The sequence below is a fragment of the Anabrus simplex genome, chromosome 1 (genome assembly GCF_040414725.1).
Source record: "Anabrus simplex isolate iqAnaSimp1 chromosome 1, ASM4041472v1, whole genome shotgun sequence".
Classification (NCBI taxonomy): domain Eukaryota; kingdom Metazoa; phylum Arthropoda; class Insecta; order Orthoptera; family Tettigoniidae; genus Anabrus; species Anabrus simplex.
In genome coordinates this window covers 966,886,811-966,911,609 of record NC_090265.1, presented here as the reverse complement: position 1 = coordinate 966,911,609, position 24,799 = coordinate 966,886,811, and the positions used below count along the sequence as shown (strand labels likewise).

Below are 24,799 nucleotides of genomic sequence, written 5' to 3'. Positions count from 1 at the left end.
TGTATCTTCCCCCAACTTGAATATGCTGCTTATCCCTAACCAATAAAGTTTTGGTGGGAGGGTGTTCTCATTCCAAAAACGCCTCGAACTTTCCGCGAGAGTATATAAACTGCTGACTTTTGGGTCTCTGCGCCACTTCTGTTCCATCTTTTAGTGTGTAAAGTACATAGCAGGGGGCGGGAAGCGCCTCTTTCTTCGGCAGCGGTCAACAACAAGGTAATGGCCGATTAATAACTTCTTTCTTTGCTAGCTCAGCAGTTTAACTCTCGGGGCGGGTCCGAAGTTTTTCCATCTTGTAACCTTCCTTAAAATGTAAAGACCCTTGGTATCTATTCTATCTTTAAACTGCATATCGGGATAGCGAGTGCTTAACCCTCTCGAGCTCCCATTCATATTGTTTTGAGGTGAACTTATTTTTTTTTTCTCAACCTATTCTTCTTTAACGTAATGTAAATTGTTCCTTTCTAAAGTCACCTCTTTAGTATGGGATTAGCCCCTGCATTAATGGCCTAGTGCCAAGTAGGTTTTAAACAAATACATTAGGAGTGCAGATCGCCTCCTCTCAAAATGTTATTTTAGTGGTCATGTAATTAATCCTTTTCTCACTTAATAGACCTCAGTAGGTTGGGTATTTTACCCCTGTGTCTATGTCCTGAGAGGACAACTTGAAGGTGGAGTTTGGTATGGCCTTTAATAGGCTTAATGTTGAGAGCGAGTGGCTCTTTCTCGAAAATTGAGTGTTGTATGCCTCGGGGAGGCTTTTCTGTGTAATTTGGAGCAAGTGCTCCTGAGCATGAATGGGGTTTTCTGCCCCTCTGTTAAAACTTATTTTGGAGTAAGGTTGGGCTGATTGCCCAAGAATTGTGAAGTCGGGGCGCGAAGCCCAAATCCGGTAAATATTGTAACTATACTTTTGTTGCCTTGCTACTCTGTACCTGCCATGCTTGTTATTTCTTAATTTTGAAAAGAAAATATAACCTTGTTTAATTTTACATTAACCTTAATTTCGTAGTTTGAGACCCGTTCAAGCCCGCACCTTCTTTCACCTCTACCTACCGCAAAAATACGGTAACAACAATAATAATAATAATAATAATAATAATAATAATAATAATAATTATTATTATTATTATTATTATGATATGATCGAACTCTGACTTGGCGTCGTGTGAGCTAATGCGTTTCAAAAGATGGGATCTTCTAACCAATTATTCTTCGGAGCGTGGAAAATGCACGGTGGACTGGTTTCGAAAATTTAATTTTGAAATTAATAATGTTCATTTCTGGACAGTATTGTAATATTTTCGTGTGAACCAAAGTGGCTTTTCCAGGGTATTGAGCTTACCAACTTTTCTTTCTGGGGTTTCCTGTTCGTAATTCTGTGTACTTTTCTGCTCTGTTTGGTATGTTTTCTTTTCTCCTGGGGTTTTTGGGTTATTTTTTCCTGCTGCTGTTTATCTTCCTCCTCGCTCGGAAAGGAGGCTTTGCGTTGTTTTTGGTTTCCTTATCAACGGGATGTTGATTGGATTGTTGTTGGGAATTGGATGGAGTGAACCGATATGCATGCTTTGCGTTGTTCTCTGTTAATATTTTTGGTTTGGTGTATCTTGTTGACTATGTTTGATTTTCGTTAATCCATTTTCGCCGCCCCTTTTTAAGGAATGAACTATCTTTTTGTTTGGTTGCGGCATGTGCGTAAATTTCTCCGTTAAATTTTTACTTATCTTGGGAACAGCCCCTTGGTGGTAAATGTTTTAATTACTCTAGGTGACAAAGACGAAGTGATCTCCTTAGCATCTAACTGAACTGTAATCTTGTTTACTGAAACTAAAAGTTTAATTGGTTTATTTTATTCTGGTGATCGATCACATTTTATATTAGCTATTAGTAACTTCTGGTAGAAAGGTATGGAGGTCAAATTTTCTTTTTTTCCCCCTAATTTATGGCTTGCAAATCTTATTTATTATCAGTTAAATGAATATCAACATATTTTCTTTAATTTTAATGAGTTAATGAATATCAACATATTTTCTAATTTATTGGTTGGAAATCTTTAATTTATTATCAGTTAATCGATATCAAATTTTTTTTTAAATATTTAGTTGTAAATTATTTTACTATTTACATTTTATTCCAACATGATACCGAATTTATTTTCTGGCAAACATTTTTCCTTTTCTGAATTAATCCTAGGTTTTACTCAAATTTGACTTCAATTTGGGTTCCTTTTTTTCTTGAAGCTGTTACATCTCATTCAGTACCAATTGAAGTTATTTTATGTCACCAAGGTGTTGTTTTCCATTCACTGTTTCCGATGGAGCACTGCCACTGTCTCTCTTGGTAATTGTAATCACGGCCTTAAGCCGCTTCCCTTCTCTGTTTCCGGTAAGTGTGTAATTTTCTCCTTTTGGGTTATTTTTAAATGTATTATGTTTGTTTTGCCTGTGTTTTCTCTTGCTCTTTCTTGTATTCGCTTTATCTCCCTTTGGGGGCGAATGCACTACCAACCTTCTCTCCTGGGAGCATTCCTCCTAAGCGTGTAAGGTTTTTCTGCCCATCGTCCAAAGGGCTGGTTTGGTAGCCTAGAGGATGGTGTCGGTTAGAGTTATGAGGTCACGATGCTTAGTAATGAGCATATCGGCTACTGATGATGATGAAGCGAGAAAACGTACTACTGAATATACCAATGAAAACTACCCGACAGATATATGGAAACACTAGATAAGATTTTTTCCGACATGAAGGCATTTTACGTTGTGTATCCGCGGGTACAGTGAAAACTATATCTACCATTTCTCAGGAAAAGGGGAAAGTATTAAAAGGTGTGAAAAACATGAGATAACAAATATGAAATATCAAAGTATTATTGTTTTCTAAAACAAATGTAAGTAGAAGCCTTTTATTTCGGAGCACACATTTCTCAGACAATGAATTGGAGGTTATACTCGGCCATGTGCGACTGCGACAGAATGACTTTGGCCCCCATTTTGAAAAACTTGGGCCAAATCAAAATTCGAAGGTGCAAGTTGAACATCCGCGACCTCTGCACGCTTAAAGATGTACTTGCCAGTCCACTTTCGGAAGATTTTAATGTTTTCTTCATTAGAAAGGAATTTCACTTTTCCGTATCCATACCTAAGTTATCACAAGACAAATATGCACCACACTAGTCAATTTTACACGATTATGTTCCTGATAATAATTGTTGTTTAAAGGGATCTAGCAGCTAATTCAGATATAGACTACCGTATCACGTGCAAAAAAACTTCACTGTACCACTCAACACAAAATAAATTTCTAACTTCTGAATGGAATATGAAATACATGCAAAAATAGGCTCACTTTTTGTGTAATCACGCAACTGTGGCGACGGCTCTTACTCAAGTTGTAATTCATGTTTCTTTCACAAGGAATGAGAAATAACATTTTCAGGGCTAGGAAAAATGTGATTGTACTCGTAAGCGGCCATAGCAAAAATTTGTGATGCAATTGGTACCTATGTTTATATGTTCCTAATCCAGATATAAGCTTCCGTATCATGCGACAAATATTCATTACAATTCACTGTACCACTCAACACAAAATCAATTTCTAACTTCTGAATGCAATGCAAAATACAACCACAAATAGACCCACTATGTTATTCAGTATCTTGCTGCTAACGAGCAAGCAAAATTGGAGGCTAACAGCTTGCTCCCAGAACATGCAACTTATCCTGTGAAGTTCAGGAATTTAGGGCCTTTTTCCGTAATCATGCAACTGTGGCGATGGATCTTACCCGAGCTGGAAATCTCGTTTGTTCCACAAGGGATGGCAAATAACATTTTCAGGGCTAGGAAAAATGTGATCATACTAAGCAGTAATAGCGAAAATTTGTGACGCGATAAGCGAGGTATTTTTATATAGATTTAATACGATGAGAATCGGGACTTCGCATTTACGACTTGCCAAGCGGGAAAACGTGTTAATGAGGAACGTAAAAACGAGGATTTGTTTATGTTGCATTTGAATTTTGTGTTGAATTTAAAATATGATAGCCCTTACAACTCTTTTTTTTAAATTTTTTAACTATATTACAAGTTGCTTTACGTCGTACCGAAACAGATAGGTTAATGGCTATGATGGGATAGGAAAGGGCTAGGAGTGGGAAGGAAGTGGTCGTGGCCTTAATTAAGGTACAGCCCCAGCATTTACCTGGTGTGAAAAGGGGAAACCAGGGAAAGCCATCTTCAGGGCTACCAAAAGTTGAGTTCGAATACACAATCTCCTGAATGCAGGCTCACAGCTGCGCACACCTAACCATATGGCCAACTCACTCTGTTCCTTACAATTTATTTTGTTTTATACATGTAATGGAAGGTGTAGATTACAAGTTAAACAGAGACAGTTAAGAACATAATATGCTCCCTCTATTCACTCTGGAGTGTTTATCTATTTATCCTTTGTGAATGTTCCTATATTTTTCTTCCACGTTTATTGTATTTAATTTCCTTTGCTTCATATCTTCTACTTTCTGGCTTCAAGTGTTTCTAGCCTGAGAGCATGGATACTGTCTTCATGCCCTCATGACCAATGACTCACACTAATTTATTTCTCTTCAGTTTAAAGATACTAAATATGTTGATTTACATGATCAAACTCATTGTAATTCAGTTTTTCCTCTTCAGTATAGAAATTCTAAAAATAAAAATAGATGCTAAAATCAATTAACTAAGCTTGCTACTGAGGCTACAGAACCGTGCTGACCTGTAGGACATTTTCAAAAAACTGAACCATCTTTTCCACCACTTCACAGAGATTGTTCATCTAAATATATAGATTTTCACAGGCTTAAGTCACTACAAGAATGGAAATGTACAAAAGCAAAATCACATTAGATAGGATTAATGGTTAAAAGAAAGTACATCCACTAATGAGCTTGTAAACTAAACTAATAAAAGTCTGACAATACCAAGTTACTAAATAATACTCAATCAGTTATCCTATATAATTTACAATTCCTTAAACCTACTCTGAGTTTAAACAGTTAAGAAGGTGAAGAGAACAAGCATTGAAGAGCTACATCAGCTCAGCAGAAAGCTAAAATTACGATTAGAAAAACCTACTATGAACAAATGAAAGAGAAAGGTCATTTAAGAATTGAAAGGCTGAGCGCAACAGAGGTCTAACCCTCCCCAATGTCGAAATTGAATTAATTGTGCCATCTGTTGTTATTAGCTTTGAACTACATAGTAGAATCGATATATACTGAATAAAGTAGTTTTTTGTGTGTTGGCAGCAATGTTATTTTTTGCCCTCGAAAGAAAGCACTGAATATTTAGTGCAACTGTGGTCTAAGCCACTTTTGCCAATCAGAATTGGTATACGAAGTCACGTGCACAAACAAACAAACAAACAAACAAACAGGCTGACGGTGTTAGTGTTGTCTGTGATGTAAACGATAGTTCTGACGAAAATTCAATGGAAAAGGTCAGTACAAGAAGTCGAAAGAGGATAAGAAACGAAGAAATGTGGGCTAGAAATATGAGGAAGAAAAAAAAGAAACACTGGAGAACAATGGCTTTGATATATCTGATTGTTTGCTCACAATGTTTTCTTTTTGTAAATCTTATTTCTCAAATTGTCGGACACAGTCATAAAGGTGATGGTGTTTATATACTTGATTATGTTTAAGTATTCACAATGTTTTCTGTTTTTGAAACCTATTTCTCAAATATCCTGATATGACCTGACATATCTGATTATGTACAATCACAATGTTTTCTTTTTGTAAATCTTATTTCTCAAATTGTCTGACACAGTCATGAAGGTGCTGGCATTGACATACTTGATTATGTTTAAGTATTCACAATATTTTCTTTTTTGAAACCTATTTCTCAAAATATTCTGAGACCATGAAGATGATGGCTTTGAGATATCTGATTCTGATTATGTATAATCACAGCGTTTTCTTTTTGAAAATCTTATTTCTCAAAATAATAAATAGTCTGACACAGTCATGAAGATGACGGCTTTGATACACCTGGTTATGTTTCATCAAAATTTAAAAAAAAAACAACTACAGCAGAAGTCCGCAGTAGCGAGTACGGTATATAACGAGAACTCCGTTATAGCGATAATTTCTTTATGTCCCTTCAAAATCCCTATATTAAACTGTGTGTCGTCCTTCGGTTACAGCGAGAGACCTATCAATGACGCATCCGTTATTACGAGCGATTAAGCGCGCACAATTTTTCCGTTCCCGATATTTATGCACCCCAGAGATTATATTGCATGCGATCGATTACCTTCGGTATTGTTTCCTCCCTATGTTCACTAACGAGTTCTCTCATCGACATTCGAAGGCGATGCCGGAGTCAATTAGTAATACCCGTCGACTACTGTTCCGCAAAGAAAATTCGAAATAAAAGAGGACAATTTCGTAATGTGTAAATAACGTGTCCGATAACGGTTGCTAACTCGTTAAAAGTAAAGGCTGACTAAATGGCCGCTTAATTTTAAGGCTAAATACTGCAATTTAGTAAGAATGGGATACACCTCGAGATATGGTAAGAGTGAATAATTGATTTCAGAGGTTAGTTTATATTTTCTCGCGTTTGGTTAAATTACGGAAAAGCTATTATGAAAATTTATAGCGAAAAGGTTATCATTTCTCTACTGGCGCTTGAAGTGTGTTTTCATCATATTTATAATACAGATAAGTTAGGATAGGTGACGCTGTATGAATAAGAAAACTGAAACGTTTGCCACAAAATGCGATCGATGATCTTCGGTACGGTATAGTTTTCTCGCTATGTGCATTTGCGAGCGCTCTCGTCGACATTCGAAGGCGATGTTGGAGTCTATTAGTAATACCCGTCGACTGCTATTCTTAAAATAAATAAAAAACGAAATGAAGGAAGATAACACGTTTTCGTAATAAATGTGTAAATAACGTGGCCGATAGCAGTTGTTAACTCATTAAAAATAGACTGAAGTAAACGATCTCTTAATTTTAATGTTACATTCGGAAATTAATTAAGAATGTGATACACCTCAAGATATGGCAGAGTGCATTACTGATTTCAGAGGATAGTTAATATCTTCTCGCGTCTAGTTACATTTCGGAAAGGCTATTTACATGTAAATTTATAGCGAGGAGGTTATCATTTCTCTACAAGCATTTCAAATGTTTTCATGATACATATACGGTTAGGTTAGGTGACGCCGTTTGAAGAAGAAAACTGAAGTGTTTGCCACAGAAACCTCTGGAGTGATACCGTACTTTTCGGAATCCAAGACGACGATTTTTTTTTTTAATCTCACGCAAAAACTCAAGGGTGGTCTTGCATTCGCAGCCTAACAGTAAGTTAATGGATACCACTAGCAACTACCGCGGTAACTATGCTGCTTCTTTTCACCCCAGCACGCGCACGCACACACATAACTCGTTGACAATAAACGACCGCCTCTTTATTATACATCTCTAGCCGTGACAACCGGGTCGTACAGTGCCTGTGTGTACCGTCACTGGATCTCGGGAAATAGTGAAGAAAGAACGTCTATTAGCCTTTACAAAAACGTTTCTCAAATCTGCAGAATGACATCAAAACATGCAAGCCTTCCAATTCTTAGACAGGCCGGCTACTCAGTGGCAGACTTATAACGCGTTTATTGAACTTGACGCTTAGTAAAATTAAGTTTTATATTTTCGTGATGGATAGTCCTATTGTAAAGCTACGTGGAAAAGGTATTGCCGGCAAATTTTCAATGGGTTCTCGTTGATATTGTACCCGATGCATTTACTGGACGTATTACAAAATGGCGCCTACGGAAGATAGAGGCCAGCCAAGGCAAAGAAATGTGTAGTAGGATATCGATACTTATATATGTCAGAAGGCCATGACTAACTTAAACCTACCACTATGAAGGCGGTGTACAATGGTGTAGAATCGATAGAATTGTTCTTAAAAAAAATAAGAAGGGTCAATCGGATTATTATAAAAACTGACTTAAAAAATTGACCTCGTAAGGATAAGACTTCCTGAATATCGCTCTAAAAAAATAAGCAAGATTTGCAGTATCTAACGTGAATTTTAAGCTCAGAGGTCGGTAATATTGAAGAAAACGAAGAGATAAACGTTGAAATACAGTAAAGAAGAAATAAAATCCAGAAATTTCGAAAAGGTCGTCAAAATACTTAGACGCAAAAATCGTTCGGAAACAAGAAGTTGATTGAGTCGCGAGAGCTTGAAATTGAGCTATATTAAGTGGAAATAATATCAACGATAGCCTAAATAAAGAGGCAATCATTATAAAAATATATATATACTTCGCAGAACCATGATGAATTCACATTTTCCAGTATCGATGGATATTGTCTACTGTGTTCCTGAACAGATAATGGCTTGCTAAATCGGCATAGACCAACCTGGAGGGAGATGTCATCCTGGCAGTTAAAACCACCCGACCCGTGTGGAGGAGGTCACTCTACCCGAGATACCAGTGATGGAGAACCTGCCCAGTTCTCAATCCAAGGCCTGTGACCAGACCGAAGAGCAACTAAGGCCCGAGATATTGAATGGCGAGCTAAGTAATAGTATTAAGTAGTATAATTTCTTATGTAGAGTATTACCAGTATATGCAATAGATCTGAATAGCCTAAACGTGAGATAATGAAGTGTGCAGTGAATACAAGAAAGTGCAGTGTGAAATATTTAAGACGATATCTCGTGACAGATTAGTAACGTATTTACTATATCATCTTATCCAAGGAAGTAAGAATACGATTTAAAAGTGCGACGTAGTGTAACATATGTTTCATAGAATCCCGGTTAGTTAGAAAGATCCATGAATGATGTAATACCAGTCAAACCCAGTTTACGTTACAGAGGGACGCATGTTTGAATTGGTTAAGTTAAATTACCATACTCTTTGCTGTGTTATTATATTGGAAAAAAATAGATACTGAATTTGGGGTTATATGTTAAATTGTATGACAAAATGTGTTTTGAGGAACGAATTCTGCGCTATTGGAGTGATACGTATCGTTGTGTTTAATTAATATTGGAGGTTAAACGCGATAATTATAGATGTTAAATGAATTAAATATGGGTTGAAACGAAGGTTAGTAATGAAATAATGAAGTATATATGATACTTTAAATGTATTATTGCGCAGATTAACAGGAAGTAAAACGTATATATAATGTGCGATATAGGAGCACAAGTAAAGCGACTACGGAATATAAGTATGCCCCAGGGAGGAACTATAGCAAGGTATGGACAATAAAATTACGCATATTTTAATGAAGTGTGAAAGTGGTTTGACTATTATAACAACCGGTGATGGGTATATGAATGCATGACTGTGTCGTATTCTGAATGAATGTTTATGGCGTGGAAGATCAAACTAGGATGTAACTAGTATGGTAACGTAGTGTTGAAATATCTTAATGTAGGCACTTGCACATCCATATATGAAAAAATGCTTATTGGCTACGTGCATATTGAACTGGAATACGTTACATAAGAAATTATATAGCTAGAGTAGGGAAATTATTTGAGATTTACGTAGGATATCATCGATGCTTTGTTAATCTGAAATATTATTACAGCGAATATTTAGCTAGGAGCCATACTTAAGTGGCAATTGGACCGAGAAGCTTAGTGCGTCATTCAATATTTCATTTTCTTCACTGTAGTCTGCACCAACGAACTCAGATAATTTTCAATGTAACTTAGGTCACTGATATTAGTATTCAGAACACTTTTATTCATATTCAGTTCATTTCCACGATAATTTGAACAATGTAATGATTGTATTTTTGATGAGGGTGTATAATTATCACCGTGAGTGATGGAATAATTTACTGATATACCGAATTTTGACCATGATCAGAAGACTATGATATACTGTATACTTAACCCTTTCGCACTCAGCGCGCCGATCTATCGGCGCGAGAGGTTATGGCGAAAACACTCACGGCGCCGATATATCGGCTCTGTCCTATTTAGGCATTTTCGTCATTTCCGTGGCTGTTAAATCATAACAGTTGATCATGACGGTACCTTAAAACGTTGAATTTGCGTTTTACTCTACAGATATATCCACCTGCCCTACAAAATATTTTTATTTCCGCCAAATGAAATCTGTTGAGCGTGAATGTTTATGTTGTGATTATTTGAAGTTGTTAATTGCGTGGATCTGTTTTGGTTGGCTTATGAATACAACAATTTGATCTTGATATGAGTTTAGTTAAGAGTATATTTCGTTTCTTTGGTATATCGTGTGTTCGCTGTACTTCAAAAACTATAATTTTACTCCATTTCATAACTCCGTTGTTGCACGTGCTTGTCTCATCTTTTTATCGTAATGGCTAGGCCATATTCAAGGCCGAATGAGGCCGATATCCTTGAATTTTCAGATGATTTAGACAGTAATAATGACCTTCTTTTGCCGAAAGTGATTCGCATTATGTGGGAAATGACACAGTCACAGCTGCTCACCGTGCATCGGACCGCGAGGACCTGACATCGATGACCGTTACATGGTATAGATAAGAAATGTGTTTTTCCACCATTCAATACACAATTTATTTTAATAGATTAAGCTAGTACCAGTTTCGGCCCTTTAACGCCATCATCAGCTAGTACATATGGAAAATTAAATTTATAAATAATAATACGGAAGCCAACCAGGCAAAACGTAAGGCATTTAAATATCAGAACTTGAAAATTAAACTAATGAACACAACCAAAAGCATTGCCTTTTTGAAGGAATGCCTTTCAAACAACTTAACACCGAAATTTCTCCAGAAATACAATAATAAACAGACGAACTGCTCAGACACGCAAAACACAAAACAGGACTAATGAAATTTGGTTAAAAGTAGAAATAAAATTCCTATATCGTAAGAAACAACACCTTAATAATGAACTTTACTCAACACACCTGAAAGCATCCCATGAACTCCCACATAGCTATTGGAATAACTTTCAACGAATTTCCAGAGAAAAAATAGAAGACTTAGCCATAAAGAAACAAAACACACTAAACAAAAAACTGGAAACACTGAAACAACAACAAAGCAAACCAAAGCCACTAACTATAATCCAAAACAAAGATCCCTCTCTTCCTAACAAGGATTCCCAACATAAATTCCATCCGCCTATAAAAAATCTTACGCAAACCGTATTTGACGACGTAGAAACGGATATATTGAACAGGGGACCCAAACACAACTGGGGTAATGCATCATCCTACCAGAATATAATAACTACCATTACCGAAACAGAACTTGCTTTACAAAAGATCCCATATGACATACGAGACGAAGTAAGACACGAAATCAGTAGAAAGATCCCGCAATACATCAATAGCATCCACAATAATAACCCAAACATGAATACCACCAATAGATCGAACTTAAACAAACTTAAAAATAAAATAAAACAGAACAATCTACTAGTAACGAAGGCCGACAAAGGCAACACTACGGTCATTATGGATAAAAATGAATACATAACAAAGACTAAAAAATGTTCCCAAGACAATACTTTTTCTATTAAACGCCGAGATCCAACCAACAACATATAAAGGAATTTAAAAATTTTACTTAAAAACACACACTTTCTTCTCACCGAAACTGAATCTGCTAAACTCATAACAATGAACCCCCAATTACCGACTGCGAAAGCCTACCCAAAAATACATAAAGAAGACGTACCTATGAGACCAATGATAAACTATAGAGCCAGTCCAACCTACAAATTATCGCAATTTATCCAAAAATTTTTAAAAAAGCACTATACATTTTTAGCAAACAAAACAATACTAAACTCAATAGATTTCTGCAACAGAACCAAAGAGCTAAAGATCGAACAACACCATACCCTTGCTTCATTTGACATAATAAATATGTACCCTAACATTCCTGTTAAACAAACAATCAAAATAATAGAATCTAACCTAAATAACAATAGCAACTTGAGCACCTTAGAAATAAACGAATTCATAAACTTACTTGAATTCGCCATAAACAATACGGTAACTATTTCAGATTTCACGATACCATTTATCAGCAACAAGGCCTACCTATGGGGTCTCCTGCCTCCGGAATATTAGCAGAAATATATATAGATAACTTAGAACACACGTCAATCAAAGAAATAGATAATATATATTTTTGGTGCAGATTTGTTGACGACGTCTTCGTAGTTTTAGATAATAGATCCACTGACGCACAAACTATACTAGACAAGCTTAACACTCTAGATCCCCAAATTAAATTCACCAAAGAAACCGAAAATAACCGTACACTAATCTTACAAGATCTACAGGAAACCCACATACACCTCTAATACCATAAAAAATGACTCCATTCATCCCAATACACAAATACACAAAAAAGAGCAGCCTATTATAGTATGATTTATAGAGCCTTTAACATCCCAATGACAACAGAAGACCAAAATAATGAATTGAAGTTAATCCACGACATAGCTAAACACAACGGATACAGCAAAGAAATGGTCAACAAAATCATTCACAAAATAAAATCACAACCTAAAACTAAATTAGCAAAAACAGCCAAACCCAAAAAAGACTATGCCCTATTTACCTTTAACAACACCCACATATATACTATAACTAATATTTTCAAGAAGCACAACATAAAAACAGTATTCAAAACCACACACAATAGTACCAACATTATACATAACACTAAAACAGTAAATAATAACAATAAATACAACCAATCAGGTGTCTACCGTATCAAATGTAACAACTGTGACATAAGTTACATAGGACGTACAGGCAGAAACTTCACCATCCGCTACAATGAACATATAAATGCAGTAAAACATAACCATTTCTCATCAATAGGCCAACATGTAGAAGAATCCAAGCATAGTTTCACAAACATCAATAACGACATGACGATACTAAATATAAACTCCAAGGGCCCCCTGCTCAACATAACCGAAGATTTCTACATTTCTTTAGACCAATACGCCAACCCCAATCATAACATTAATGATGTATGTATGTTTAGTCCTCAGCCCGAAGGCTGATTGGATCCTCAACAGCTCCGCCATCAGCTGTCATAGATGGCCTGGGCATCACTGAAGAGGCGTACTAGGGAAATGAGGAGTGAGGTAGTTTCCCGTTGCTTTCCTCACCGAGCCAGAAGTTGCTATTACATATCAGTCTGCCAAGCCCACTGAAATGCATGCACCAACCGACCCTATGAGCAATATTTTCACACCATTCATAGCAGGGACTGGCTGCAGAAGGAATGGCATTACTAGCATCACTCATACCTCAGTCACTTTCATTTTGTCAAAGCCAAGGATAAAGCTGAGACAGATCAATGAAAGTAACAAAATTGCTCTAGCCCATACCAGAAGACATAGTGCACTGTAAACACTACATCTTGCCAGCAAAGGCACAACATTAATGATATTAATGAAAAAACCAGCATCATTTTTGACAAAGCCGTTCCGACATTAAAGAATGATTACCTCAAAATAGTAAACACACGCTCTAACAAACCAACGAATCACAAGCCTGACCCCGCCCCTACTTCTCCAACGGCTACTCCTTCTTCCCCTCCACCTACATTCCCCTCCATAGCTAATATGAGCCCCAGACGCACCCGCAGTAGAACACAACAAGCCTTCAAACACATCGGCACAAGACCTCCACAACAACTATAGTAAGTACTCTTTCCATACACACACTAGGCATTCCTTCATACACACACTACCGGCATACTTATATCACCTTATCTTTACAGACTACAAGAACAAACATAGACGAGAGAGGTGTTGCCACCGACTACTTCTAAATACAAGCTCGAGACCTGCTGTTTGCTATATTGAAACTTGCCATAGTATATCACAAGTTGGGATATATAACATAACAAAATTTCTTCATGACAAAGGCCCATATCAATAAGACGTACACCAGTTTCAGAATGTTCTCGAAGATTACCTTACGCAACTAAAATTCAACATAACTTAGAAGCAAAGGAACTGCACAGAGGACAGAAGAATGGACAGAAGAATAGCATGAATTGAAAATTTTAACAAGTGTCTACCTATACGTACCATTTTAATGTGTTGAAACTTTTTAAATGTTATATATTTTGGCCTGTGTGTTTTTAATATGTTTTACATACTCATGTTCTATTTGTAACTTTTTACCCTGACTACCGATATTTTAATTATATGCTATTGTATACATTTCCATCCCCCATTAGACATCCGGATGCCTAATACAATAACAACTTGTGTATTGTCTAATGGCTAAAACAAAACATGTACTAGCTGATGATGGCCGTTAAAGGGCCGAAACCGGTACTAGCTTAATCTATTAAAATAAATTGTGTATTGAATGGTGGAAAAACACATTTCTTATCTATACTTTGAATCTGTCAATACAGAAAATGAAATTTATAAATAATAAGTCCGTTACATGTACAGTGAATAACTATGTGCCATGCTTCATGACTGAATTGCAGCACACACATCGTATTGATATCAAATTAATCAGAAATAAATGTTCTTTCTTTCACGTCTAAGAATGAAGAAGGAATACGCAATAATGTCTGATTTTTCAGCTATTGAAAATCAAAAATTATTTTTTAAAATTTATTTTCAAAATTTAATAATTTTTTCTGGCTTTACCAATAACAATACGTTTTAGGTATGTTCATTTCTGAAATGCTCATAGTTTCCTGTATTAGTGTGATTTATTTTATTTTAATGTGTGTTAAACTCTGTACGTGTTGATTTTTTGTAAGTCGGTTTGGAAAATGACAGAAATTAGTCTGAGTGTCTTCGAGCAAACTCCTGTATATAGGCTGAGTGCCAAAGGGTTAAATGACCAGATGTAAATTTTAATAGGAAGATGAAACAAAGCAACAATTCATTTCAGGAATACGCGACCCAGAATGTTAGGATATGAAAACTTAGTTTAGGAATAAGCCAGCGCTGACTTAGAATATTTGATTTAGGAATTAGAATATTTATTTATTAGGTTGACAATTGGAAGATCATGAGCAATATTTGACATTAACCATTTCTTTCGCAAGTCTTGATAATTTAATAAATGTGTTTCTTGATTGATTTTTTATAGAATGGAATGAGTTTTCATTTGTAATGGTAGTCTGTAGTTATACTTAGTGAGTAAGGTTCTCATTAAGCAGATGTGTTTGTCAAAAGGTTGACTGAGGTTTGCGTATGCAAATCCACTACTGAGCGTTGAATTACGAAATGCTGGACCGCATATGGTGTCATTATTTTCTCTTTGAACGCACGTTAAACCAAAACATAGAAAAATTAACCATTTTTCTGGAGGCAAGAATACCCTGAGATATGTAACTGACTAGTTGGGAAAAATACTGTGGTCACCCTGACCCGTAGAGTGCAGTATTATAATACCAATTTTTAAGTTAATGGTTATTTAACACTCGGAAATGTAGAATAATTGTGCAGCCTCAAGAAAATACGGCATAGGCCAATATTTGGTGTTAGCGTGAAGACAAAGAGCTAAAAAAATGTGTGCTGTACAAAAAATGCATTCAGTGGTCCGCAACAAGGACGCTTTAAAGAAGTTGAAGATGAAATTGTGTGGTATGTGCACGAAAATCGCAAGGGCGGAATGGCCATACCGTGGCGCAATAAACTCGTTCGTTGACTTTCAACGTCTGTGATTTTTCTTTTTTTGCTAGGGGCTTTACGTCGCACCGACACAGATAGGTCTTATGGCGACGATGGGATAGGAAAGGCCTAGGAGTTGGAAGGAAGCGGCCGTGGCCTTAATTAAGGTACAGCCCCAGCATTTGCCTGGTGTGAAAATGGGAAACCACGGAAAACCATCTTCAGGGCTGCCGATAGTGGGATTCGAACCTACTATCTCCCAGATGCAAGCTCACAGCCGCGCGCCTCTACGCGCACGGCCAACTCGCCCGGTACGTCCGTGATTAGACCTATACGAGCTAGCCGGCAAGCGAGACGTGCGTGTAGCAGTAGCCGGTTATATCTGACGATGAGTAAAAGTAACTGTTTTATAGACAGCAAGAATAATTTCCTGATGGATCGTCGTATTGTAGGGACGCATGGAATAGGTATTGCCGGCAAATTTTCAACGGGTTCTCTTCGGTATTATGATGCCGATTATAATGGTCGTTAAACCCACGGAAATAAAGAATAATTGTGCAGCTGCAAAAAAAAATTGGCATGACGAAAGCCAAGCTCGGCATCTAAAAACAGTCTGAAATGTGTGGGCCTACTGTTCAACAGGCATTCATATGATTTTACGAAATACTTTTTGAGCCTGATTGAAATTTATTGAAGGAAAAAGTGGGGTTCGTCTTGGACTTGGAGAAATACGGTACTATATTTTTTCACAATGAAATTAAACATACACTTTCACGTTGTATCGGATCGCCGTTATGAAGTCTCGCTATAACGGACTTCTACTGTAATTCCATTTCTAAAATTTCCTTTTACATGTTTTGATACGTTGAGGTACCAGTAATACAAGAGTAGTTAATAACAGTACTTTTCTGAAAGGTATTTTTAATGTTATGTTCTGAAGTAGAAAATATTTATCTGACATCTAGTGTTATAGTTCTGTGCAACAGTGGTCTAACTCATACCATAATGTATCAAGTACTTACGTTTATTTAATTTTAGCCTTTTCATTTCATCTTAAGACAGTTTATTTAATGTATAGAAGATTACCATGGTTCAGACTAAGCGCTGATGAAAATTAAATGGACGTAATAGTAAAATATGAAAAACTGGCTATGTCAACTTTGCTGTAAAATATCTCAGTTTTAAATAAAACAAGGTTAGACCACTGTTGCACTCAGCCTTTCAATTACAGTATTACAAAAATTGTAAAAAGCTCACCAATTCTGCGACAAATGACACAAAGTTGTTGTGGACTACTTATTCGCTCAACAGTAAGCGACTCGGGTAATCCAGCAATTCGCAAAGCACCAGGAGTACTGCCATCAATTGGCACAAGCGTACGAGAAGTGGAACTCTGTGGTGCAGGTGGCACAGAAACTTCAATGTTCTGCGATGAAACAGATATAAGTTTAGGAGGATCTGGAGGCTCAGGTTTTTGATTTCGTGTTGTCTGCCGGGTAGTATGCTGGTTCACCAGATAGCTACTCTTTTTCCGTTTCTGAAAATAGAAGAAATGGAAATTTAAAGGAGCTCCTCAATTCTTGAAATACCAAAGTAGTAATTAAATGAAAAATGCATTTCTGAATGAAAATGATTTCTAGTTTTATTATTCATGTATTAAATCAACATCAAAACATAATATTGCATACTGCATTGCAATAGTTTTTGAGGCAGTAATTAAAGTAAAATACTATAACACAGTAAATATGGTTTCATAATATTTGCTCTATAGAAATTAATAAAACACAATGCTCCATGAACATCAATCACTAGTTATTTCTCTCTACAAAATCATATATTCTTGCTTTCTTATTATAGAACAATGTGCGTAATATTGGCACAACGTTGGGTTTCAGAAGAAAATTCCGAAAATCCAAAAATTTTCCATCTGAACAGGCCCAGTCCCAATTAGTTCGGATTACTGTATTGTACTGACAAATAAGATAGAATAACTGGTTGTATTTCTGATGCAAGAATATATCGCCCCCTTGAACCAAGTGAAATCATGATGATATATATATGCTCGATGATGCCGAAATATTATATACCAGAAAACTGAATCTCAATGAGTTCAAGTTTCATTATGATACAGGTTCTCCACCAATCAGAGTTCAGATTTTCATTATGATACAGGTTCTCCACCAATCAAGTTCAGATTTTCATTATGGTACAACTGTTTGACCAATTAGGTACGGATAGCATCGCACCTGTGTTCAACGCACTAGCTTCACACTTGTCTACAAAATCAAACATGTCGGACAAACATTAACATCAATGCACCTTCTACTTCCAATATTCCTTAACCACATGGCACATTCAAGCAAATTCACTTCACCAACTGTACAACAAACAATTTGTATTTGAAATAAAGCTCAGTTATGATAACCTTCTATCAAAGCTTTGAAAACATATGACATTGTCAAGGTCTCTGATCCACTCACGGAAAATCAATAACCCAGCGCATGCGCTCTGTTCAGTAAACTCAACTGTCAAGCAACATCTCGACAGAAATTTATGAACTACAGAAATTAATTACATTTATGAATATTTAAAAAATAGAGTTATAATTCTTGTCGAGCATAAACAGTTGTATGCAACTCGCTTATAATGGCAATTATACTCTCGTATGGAAATTATAGAACTCGCTTCACTTGTTTTATAAACAAGCTTGTGTCTTAATTATTGCCATTGTAGGCTTGATGCATAATGTACTATTACAATTTTGGTAGTATAGAGAAGCTAGAAAACATCTTGAGGCAACCTCTCTGGCTAACAACACCAGTTGTAACATGGATGCATACATGTCAGAAGCATCATGGTACAACCTTTCAAGAAAGTTCCCCACGGCGTAAGTGCTTGGATAAATCCCTCATCATGAAAGCTGCAGTGCACTAGTCTCATTCGGATTCTGGAGCAGACTCAACATCAGCAAAAGAGTAATCTGAGCATCTCGGTGTATCCCAAACAGTCAAAAACCTCTCTAGCCACATTCATCATAAACTCCCTTTGGGTTTTGGGTCAAAAAAGTGAAAATTATCTTGGTCCATCTGTTTCTATCCATTCATTTGAGGTGACAGTACAACTGTGCCTGTCTTTTAAAGATTGTGTCTAATTTCCTCCACTTTGCAATAGACAACCTTGTTTAATCTTTTTTTGGTGGATGCCATTCTTGTAAACAAAAGAAAGACAAGAATGATTGATATCTTTTGAAATCACCAACATTTACACTAAGAAACTGTTAGAAGAATTGGTAAAATTTATGGAGAAAATTCTAAAAGTAACAATTTACTACAAGAAACAAAACTTGTACTTAACAACTCCATGGGGAGTACGTATTTTTGAAATGGAGAATTCACTTCTCCTTTAGCAGGTTAGCAATCCCTATTTGCTAACACTGCAGGGCCACACAGTTGGTCTGCCACTGCTTAGCAGAGTCCTGGAGGGGCATGCCAATCCAGCTGATGAGCCCAAATGGCATGTCTGGGCGAAACTCTGCAATTATTTTATAATATTTTTTAATAATATTTTCAAGAATGAGATTAGAGACAGATTTATTTCAGATGTATAAGCTAGTAGCTTAGTTCGTACTTCAGATTCTTTTAATATATCAGGTTTGCAACATTATTAATGAATATACTGAAACATAATAGTATGTGCTGAACTTTTTGTTTTAATACACTGACTGACAGAGCAAATGCAACACCAAGGAGGAGTGGTTCGAAAGGGATGAAAGTTGGGGAAAAAACAGAGTCGGCACGGATGAATAATTGATGTTTATTTCAAACCGATATGCAGGTTACACAATGCGCACGACATCGACTTGGTAGGATGTAGGACCACCGCGAGCGGCGATGCACGCAGAAACACGTCGAGGTACAGAGTCAATAAGAGTGCAGATGGTGTCCTGAGGGATGGTTCTCCATTCTCTGTCAACCATTTGCCACAGTTGGTCGTCCGTACGAGGCTGCGGCAGAGTTTGCAAACGGCGTCCAATGAGATCCCACACGTGTTCGATTGGTGAGAGATCCGGAGAGTACGCTGGCCACGGAAGCATCTGTACACCTCGTAGAGCCTGTTGGGAGATGCGAGCAGTGTGTGGGCGGGCATTATCCTGCTGAAACAGAGCATTGGGCAGCCCCTGAAGGTACGGGAGTGCCACCGGCCGCAGCACATGCTGCACGTAGCGGTGGGCATTTAACGTGCCTTGAATACGCACTAGAGGTGACGTGGAATCATACGCAACAGCGCCCCAAACCATGATGCCGCATTGTCTAGCGGTAGGGCGCTCCACAGTTACTGCCGGATTTGACCTTTCTCCACGCCGACGCCACACTCGTCTGCGGTGACTATCACTGACAGAACAGAAGCGTGACTCATCGGAGAACACGACGTTCCGCCATTCCCTCATCCAAGTCGCTCTAGCCCGGCACCATGCCAGGCGTGCACGTCTATGCTGTGGAGTCAATGGTAGTCTTCTGAGCGGACGCCGTGAGTGCAGGCCTCCTTCAACCAATCGACGGGAAATTGTTCTGGTCGATATTGGAACAGCCAGGGTGTCTTGCACATGCTGAAGAATGGCGGTTGACGTGGCGTGCGGGGCTGCCACCGCTTGGCGGCGGATGCGCCGATCCTCGCGTGCTGACGTCACTCGGGCTGCGCCTGGACCCCTCGCACGTGCCACATGTCCCTGCGCCAACCATCTTCGCCACAGGCGCTGCACCGTGGACACATCCCTATGGGTATCGGCTGCGATTTGACGAAGCGACCAACCTGCCCTTCTCAGCCCGATCACCATGCCCCTCGTAAAGTCATCTGTCTGCTGGAAATGCCTCCGTTGACGGCGGCCTGGCATTCTTAGCTATACACGTGTCCTGTGGCACACGACAACACGTTCTACAATGACTGTCGGCTGAGAAATCACGGTACGAAGTGGGCCATTTGCCAACGCCGTGTCCCATTTATCGTTCGCTACGTGCGCAGCACAGCGGCGCATTTCACATCATGAGCATACCTCAGTGACGTCAGTCTACCCTGCAATTGGCATAAAGTTCTGACCACTCCTTCTTGGTGTTGCATTTGCTCTGTCAGTCAGTGTATTAATCAGAACTTTTTACCTTAAACTCCTTTTCACTTAAACAAGGAAGTACTGGACAAGTTGGCCATGCGGTTAGGGGCGCTCAGCTGTGAGCTTGCATTCGGGAGATAGTGGGTTCGAACCCCACTGTCGGCAGCCTTGAGGATGGTTTTCCATTGTTTCCCATTTTCACACAAGCACACCAGGCAAATGCTGGAGCTGTACCTTAATTAAGGCCACGGCCGCTTCCTTCCCACTTCTAGGCCTTTCCTATCCCATCGTCACCACAAGACTTATCTGTGTCGGCATGACGCAGGGGGGAAAAAAAAAAAAAAAAGGAAGCTCACTTAATATTACAGTTGCTGTAAAAAATGTCACGAATTATTTAGCCACGAAAGTTAGTAAGAAAGATTATACCAGAGAATTGTACAGTAATTCAACATACGAAGAACTTTAGAAAAACAACAGGAATGTTAACCCGATGAGTGCTACGCCCACCTATAGACGGGCTGACAAGGCCGGTCCACCAGTGCTACGCATTTCTATAGACGGTGCGCGAGAATTTTAATTTCTTTGAGTTTCCCAGTTGACTTTCGAGTGCAAATTTCATCTCTGACATGTTCTGCCATCTGTTGGGCATTATGTAGAACTAACTGATCAGAGATTATAGCTTCGGGAAGTAACTTACAGAACTTTTTGTAGACGTCTGTGGAGTTCATCTGTGATGTAAACAAACATGGTGAAACAACAATTTAGTTGCTCTTGCAGCGATGTTATTTCGGATCACAGAATCTTTCAGTTATTAACCACAGCGGAAAGTGATGATGGAGATAATCATTTTAAGGAATTGCTAAGCGATTTTGAAAGTGTAAGTGATAGAGTGCCAAAAATATTGTATATGAGAGAGAAACAAAGCCGCCTCCTAAACGAGAAAGAAGAAAAACACAGCGAGTACAAAAGCTATTTTAGTGGCAGACAGATTACTTTTCTTCACCAGAGTTTCAGGTAACTGTGACAGGCTTTGAGGGCCAAGTATTGTTTGATGACAACCCGAAAATCGTTGATTTTTTAGAAACTTTTGTGCCAGTGGAGTTGGTGCAGATAGTTGAACAAATCGGCATCACACACAACCAGAAGAAAACATTTAACTACCACCACATTCCAGGTTTGGAAAGTATTTTAAAATATCAACTTATATACTTCTAAGAAGTTATATGTATTAGTTGCCTACAGATTTTAGGAAATAATATTATTTTGGGCTCTTTACTTTGTATAAAGATATAATGCATGCATGGGCACATAAGTGTAATTTTGTTTTCTCTCAAAATAATACTGAACATAAGTGTAGGATTTTCCATTTGCATTTAGATTTAAAAACAACCAACATTTATAAACATTTTTAGCTAATCACCCCACTGATATGTTAAAAATTGAGGCTTCTACAATTTTTTTTACATACGAATGAAAAAACTCAGCACTGAGGTACCAAACAGTCAAAAGCTTAAAAGGTTAAAGAGAAAAATTCGTTTTGAGCTTGACCCTGGTTTAAAGCTTTATGCCGTGTGGTCGCCCTCCAGGTCCTTCACTACACCAACATACCGCACCACTTCGACGTCTAAAATTCTGCTGCCAACAATGTTGACTCTATTGCACCACATTTCAAATATAAATGGCCCATTAATGGAAATTATAAATTTTCCAGCGAATTCATTTCTGGCTGTCAAGAGTTTTACCCCAGTGTGCCAATTTGGGCTCATCAGTTGGTAACTAGCACACCTACAAGGATGCATGCCTAGTGCATATACAGGAGGCTTGCTTGAACAGTTTTCAGGGGTCAGGCCAGGGAATAAACTCTTAACTGATCAATGTTCCAAAGGAATATTGCACTGGAAGAGACATGATGCTGTAAGATGCATTTATGATAATTATGTCAGAAATGCACAACACTTACATACTTTACATAGTTCAATCAAGTTCACAATGGAACACGCCTAATTTGGCTTCCAATCTTTTCGTCAGGTCTCCACGTTTCCATACTAAACTGGGAATCGTGACGTTAATTCAAATTATGATCTTCACACGACCACATTGTTGGCTTCGAAACCACCTGAATTAAGCCTGTTAATTACCGCAACTTAAGAGAACAAGGTTTATTCTTCTCATTGATAACATATGTTGCCTTATGATCTTTGCACCTCAAGCTGGACTATTCTCTTGTTTATCAAGACTCAACAACTGGGATACCTTCTCAAAAATGTTATATTTTACGGTCAGATGCACCTCATCATTTCAACTGGTTATAATCTAACAGTGACTTTATAGGTACTGTCATATGTTTTAGATGGTCAGACGCACCACACCCTCGTCATTTTAACGTTTCATTTAAAATTTGCCTTAGTAGGTACATTTAAATGTTGTATATAGATACACATGTTCTACAAACCTCAAGCTGAACTATTTTCTCGTGCATCATACCCTAACTATTGTTACCTTCTCTGTTTTGCTTTCATTGTTTTAACTTTTGACAATTTAACTTTTAACATTAATCCTCGTATTTGCTGTCATGTGTTTTATATTTCAACTAGTAATAGTTTAACATTTGTCTTGTAGGTGCTATCATGTGTTATATATTGCTATTTGATAAGTTGTATTTTGCTCAATTGATTTGTTGGCTGATGACGACGCGCAATGAGCATCGAAACTAGTACCAATCTTCTTTAAACGTTATGTGATATATATTCACATCAATAAACACTCATGGTATTGAAAAGGTGGACCTTTAACATTTTCATTTTACTATTGTAAACTTTATTAAAGACTAGAAGGCACTGGAGGAACCATCATTGGCAGACCAGCAGCACATCCAATTTGCAATAGATGCAAGACTATGTGGGATTGAGATGTACAGAGACCCAAAATGAACTAACTGGGACAAATACAGAGAAGTTTTAGGGAAGGCTGTACAAAAAATTCCAACAAACATGAGAGGACAGAAAGAATTGGATGAGGCAGTGGAACTATTAGAAGAGGCCATTATAGACTCATTCCATGAAAACTGTCCTCTCAAAGAAAAGAAAAACACCAAAAAAGTAAGGAAGTGGAACAACAAACAGGCCAAAATGAAAAAAAGAGATTACGAAAATAGAATATCATGTAGAAATGGTATGTGGGACGTATATCATAGGAAACTCACCGAGTATAACCTAGAGATACAGAAAGCAAAAAGAAAATCTTGGAGACTGTTCTGTGAGAAAGTGGAAGCACACACTGAAACAGGAAGGCTCCAGAATGTTCTGAAAGCAACCCATATAAATCAAGTAAGGACAATGGAGATGACAGAAGAAGAAACGGTTGGAACAGAGACCGGAGCTCGAAGAGCAGACTTGAACTGTGCCAACAGAATAATAAAACACAAGCATGTAAAATGGGCAATCGACACGTTTCATCCTATAAAGGCTCCGGGGCCAGATGAGATACTTCCAATACTCCTACAGGAAGGACGGGAGATACTTGTCAATGCCCTGACGGACCTTTTCAGAGCTAGTCTAGCTTTAGGGTACGTGCCGAAATCATGGTCTGAAGCTAAAGCAGTATTCATACTTAAGCTTGGAAGGGCAAATTATGCCGAAGCCAAAGCATACAGACCATTATGTTTAATCTCCTTCATGCTGAAAGCAATGGAGAAAATTCTGGATAAATATATCAGAAGAACGGTGCAACTGAACTCAACGTTACATGAAAATCAGTTTGCATATAGACCTGGCAGATCCACTGAAGTAGCACTCCACCAGTTGGTTTGTAAACTAGAGGAAAGCCTAGAATATAAAGAAATTGCACTGGCAGCATTTCTAGATATAGAAGGAGCCTTCAGCAATACAACCTGACTATGATCAAAGAATTGGAAAAGAGCAAGGTGAGTAAAACCGCCGTCAAATGGATTAAATCCATGTTAGACAGAAGGAAGATAAAAGCAACCCTGTTTGAAGAAACGCTGACAGTTAGGGCCATCCGAGGCTGTGCTCAGGGAGGAATTCTTTCG

At 37.8% G+C, this 24,799-nt stretch overlaps 1 protein-coding gene across 2 annotated transcripts in view; it reads right to left on the bottom strand.

The window, feature by feature from the left end:
• The window catches only part of LOC136857830 (PHD finger protein 21A), a 203,127-nt gene that overhangs the window by 63,072 nt on the left and 115,256 nt on the right, over positions 1–24,799 (bottom strand). For both annotated transcript variants that reach the window (XM_067136792.2, XM_067136793.2), the window contains exon 7: positions 16,905–17,184. In XM_067136792.2, coding sequence (XP_066992893.1) covers positions 16,905–17,184 — 280 coding nt within the window. The remainder of the gene's footprint in view (positions 1–16,904; positions 17,185–24,799) is intronic.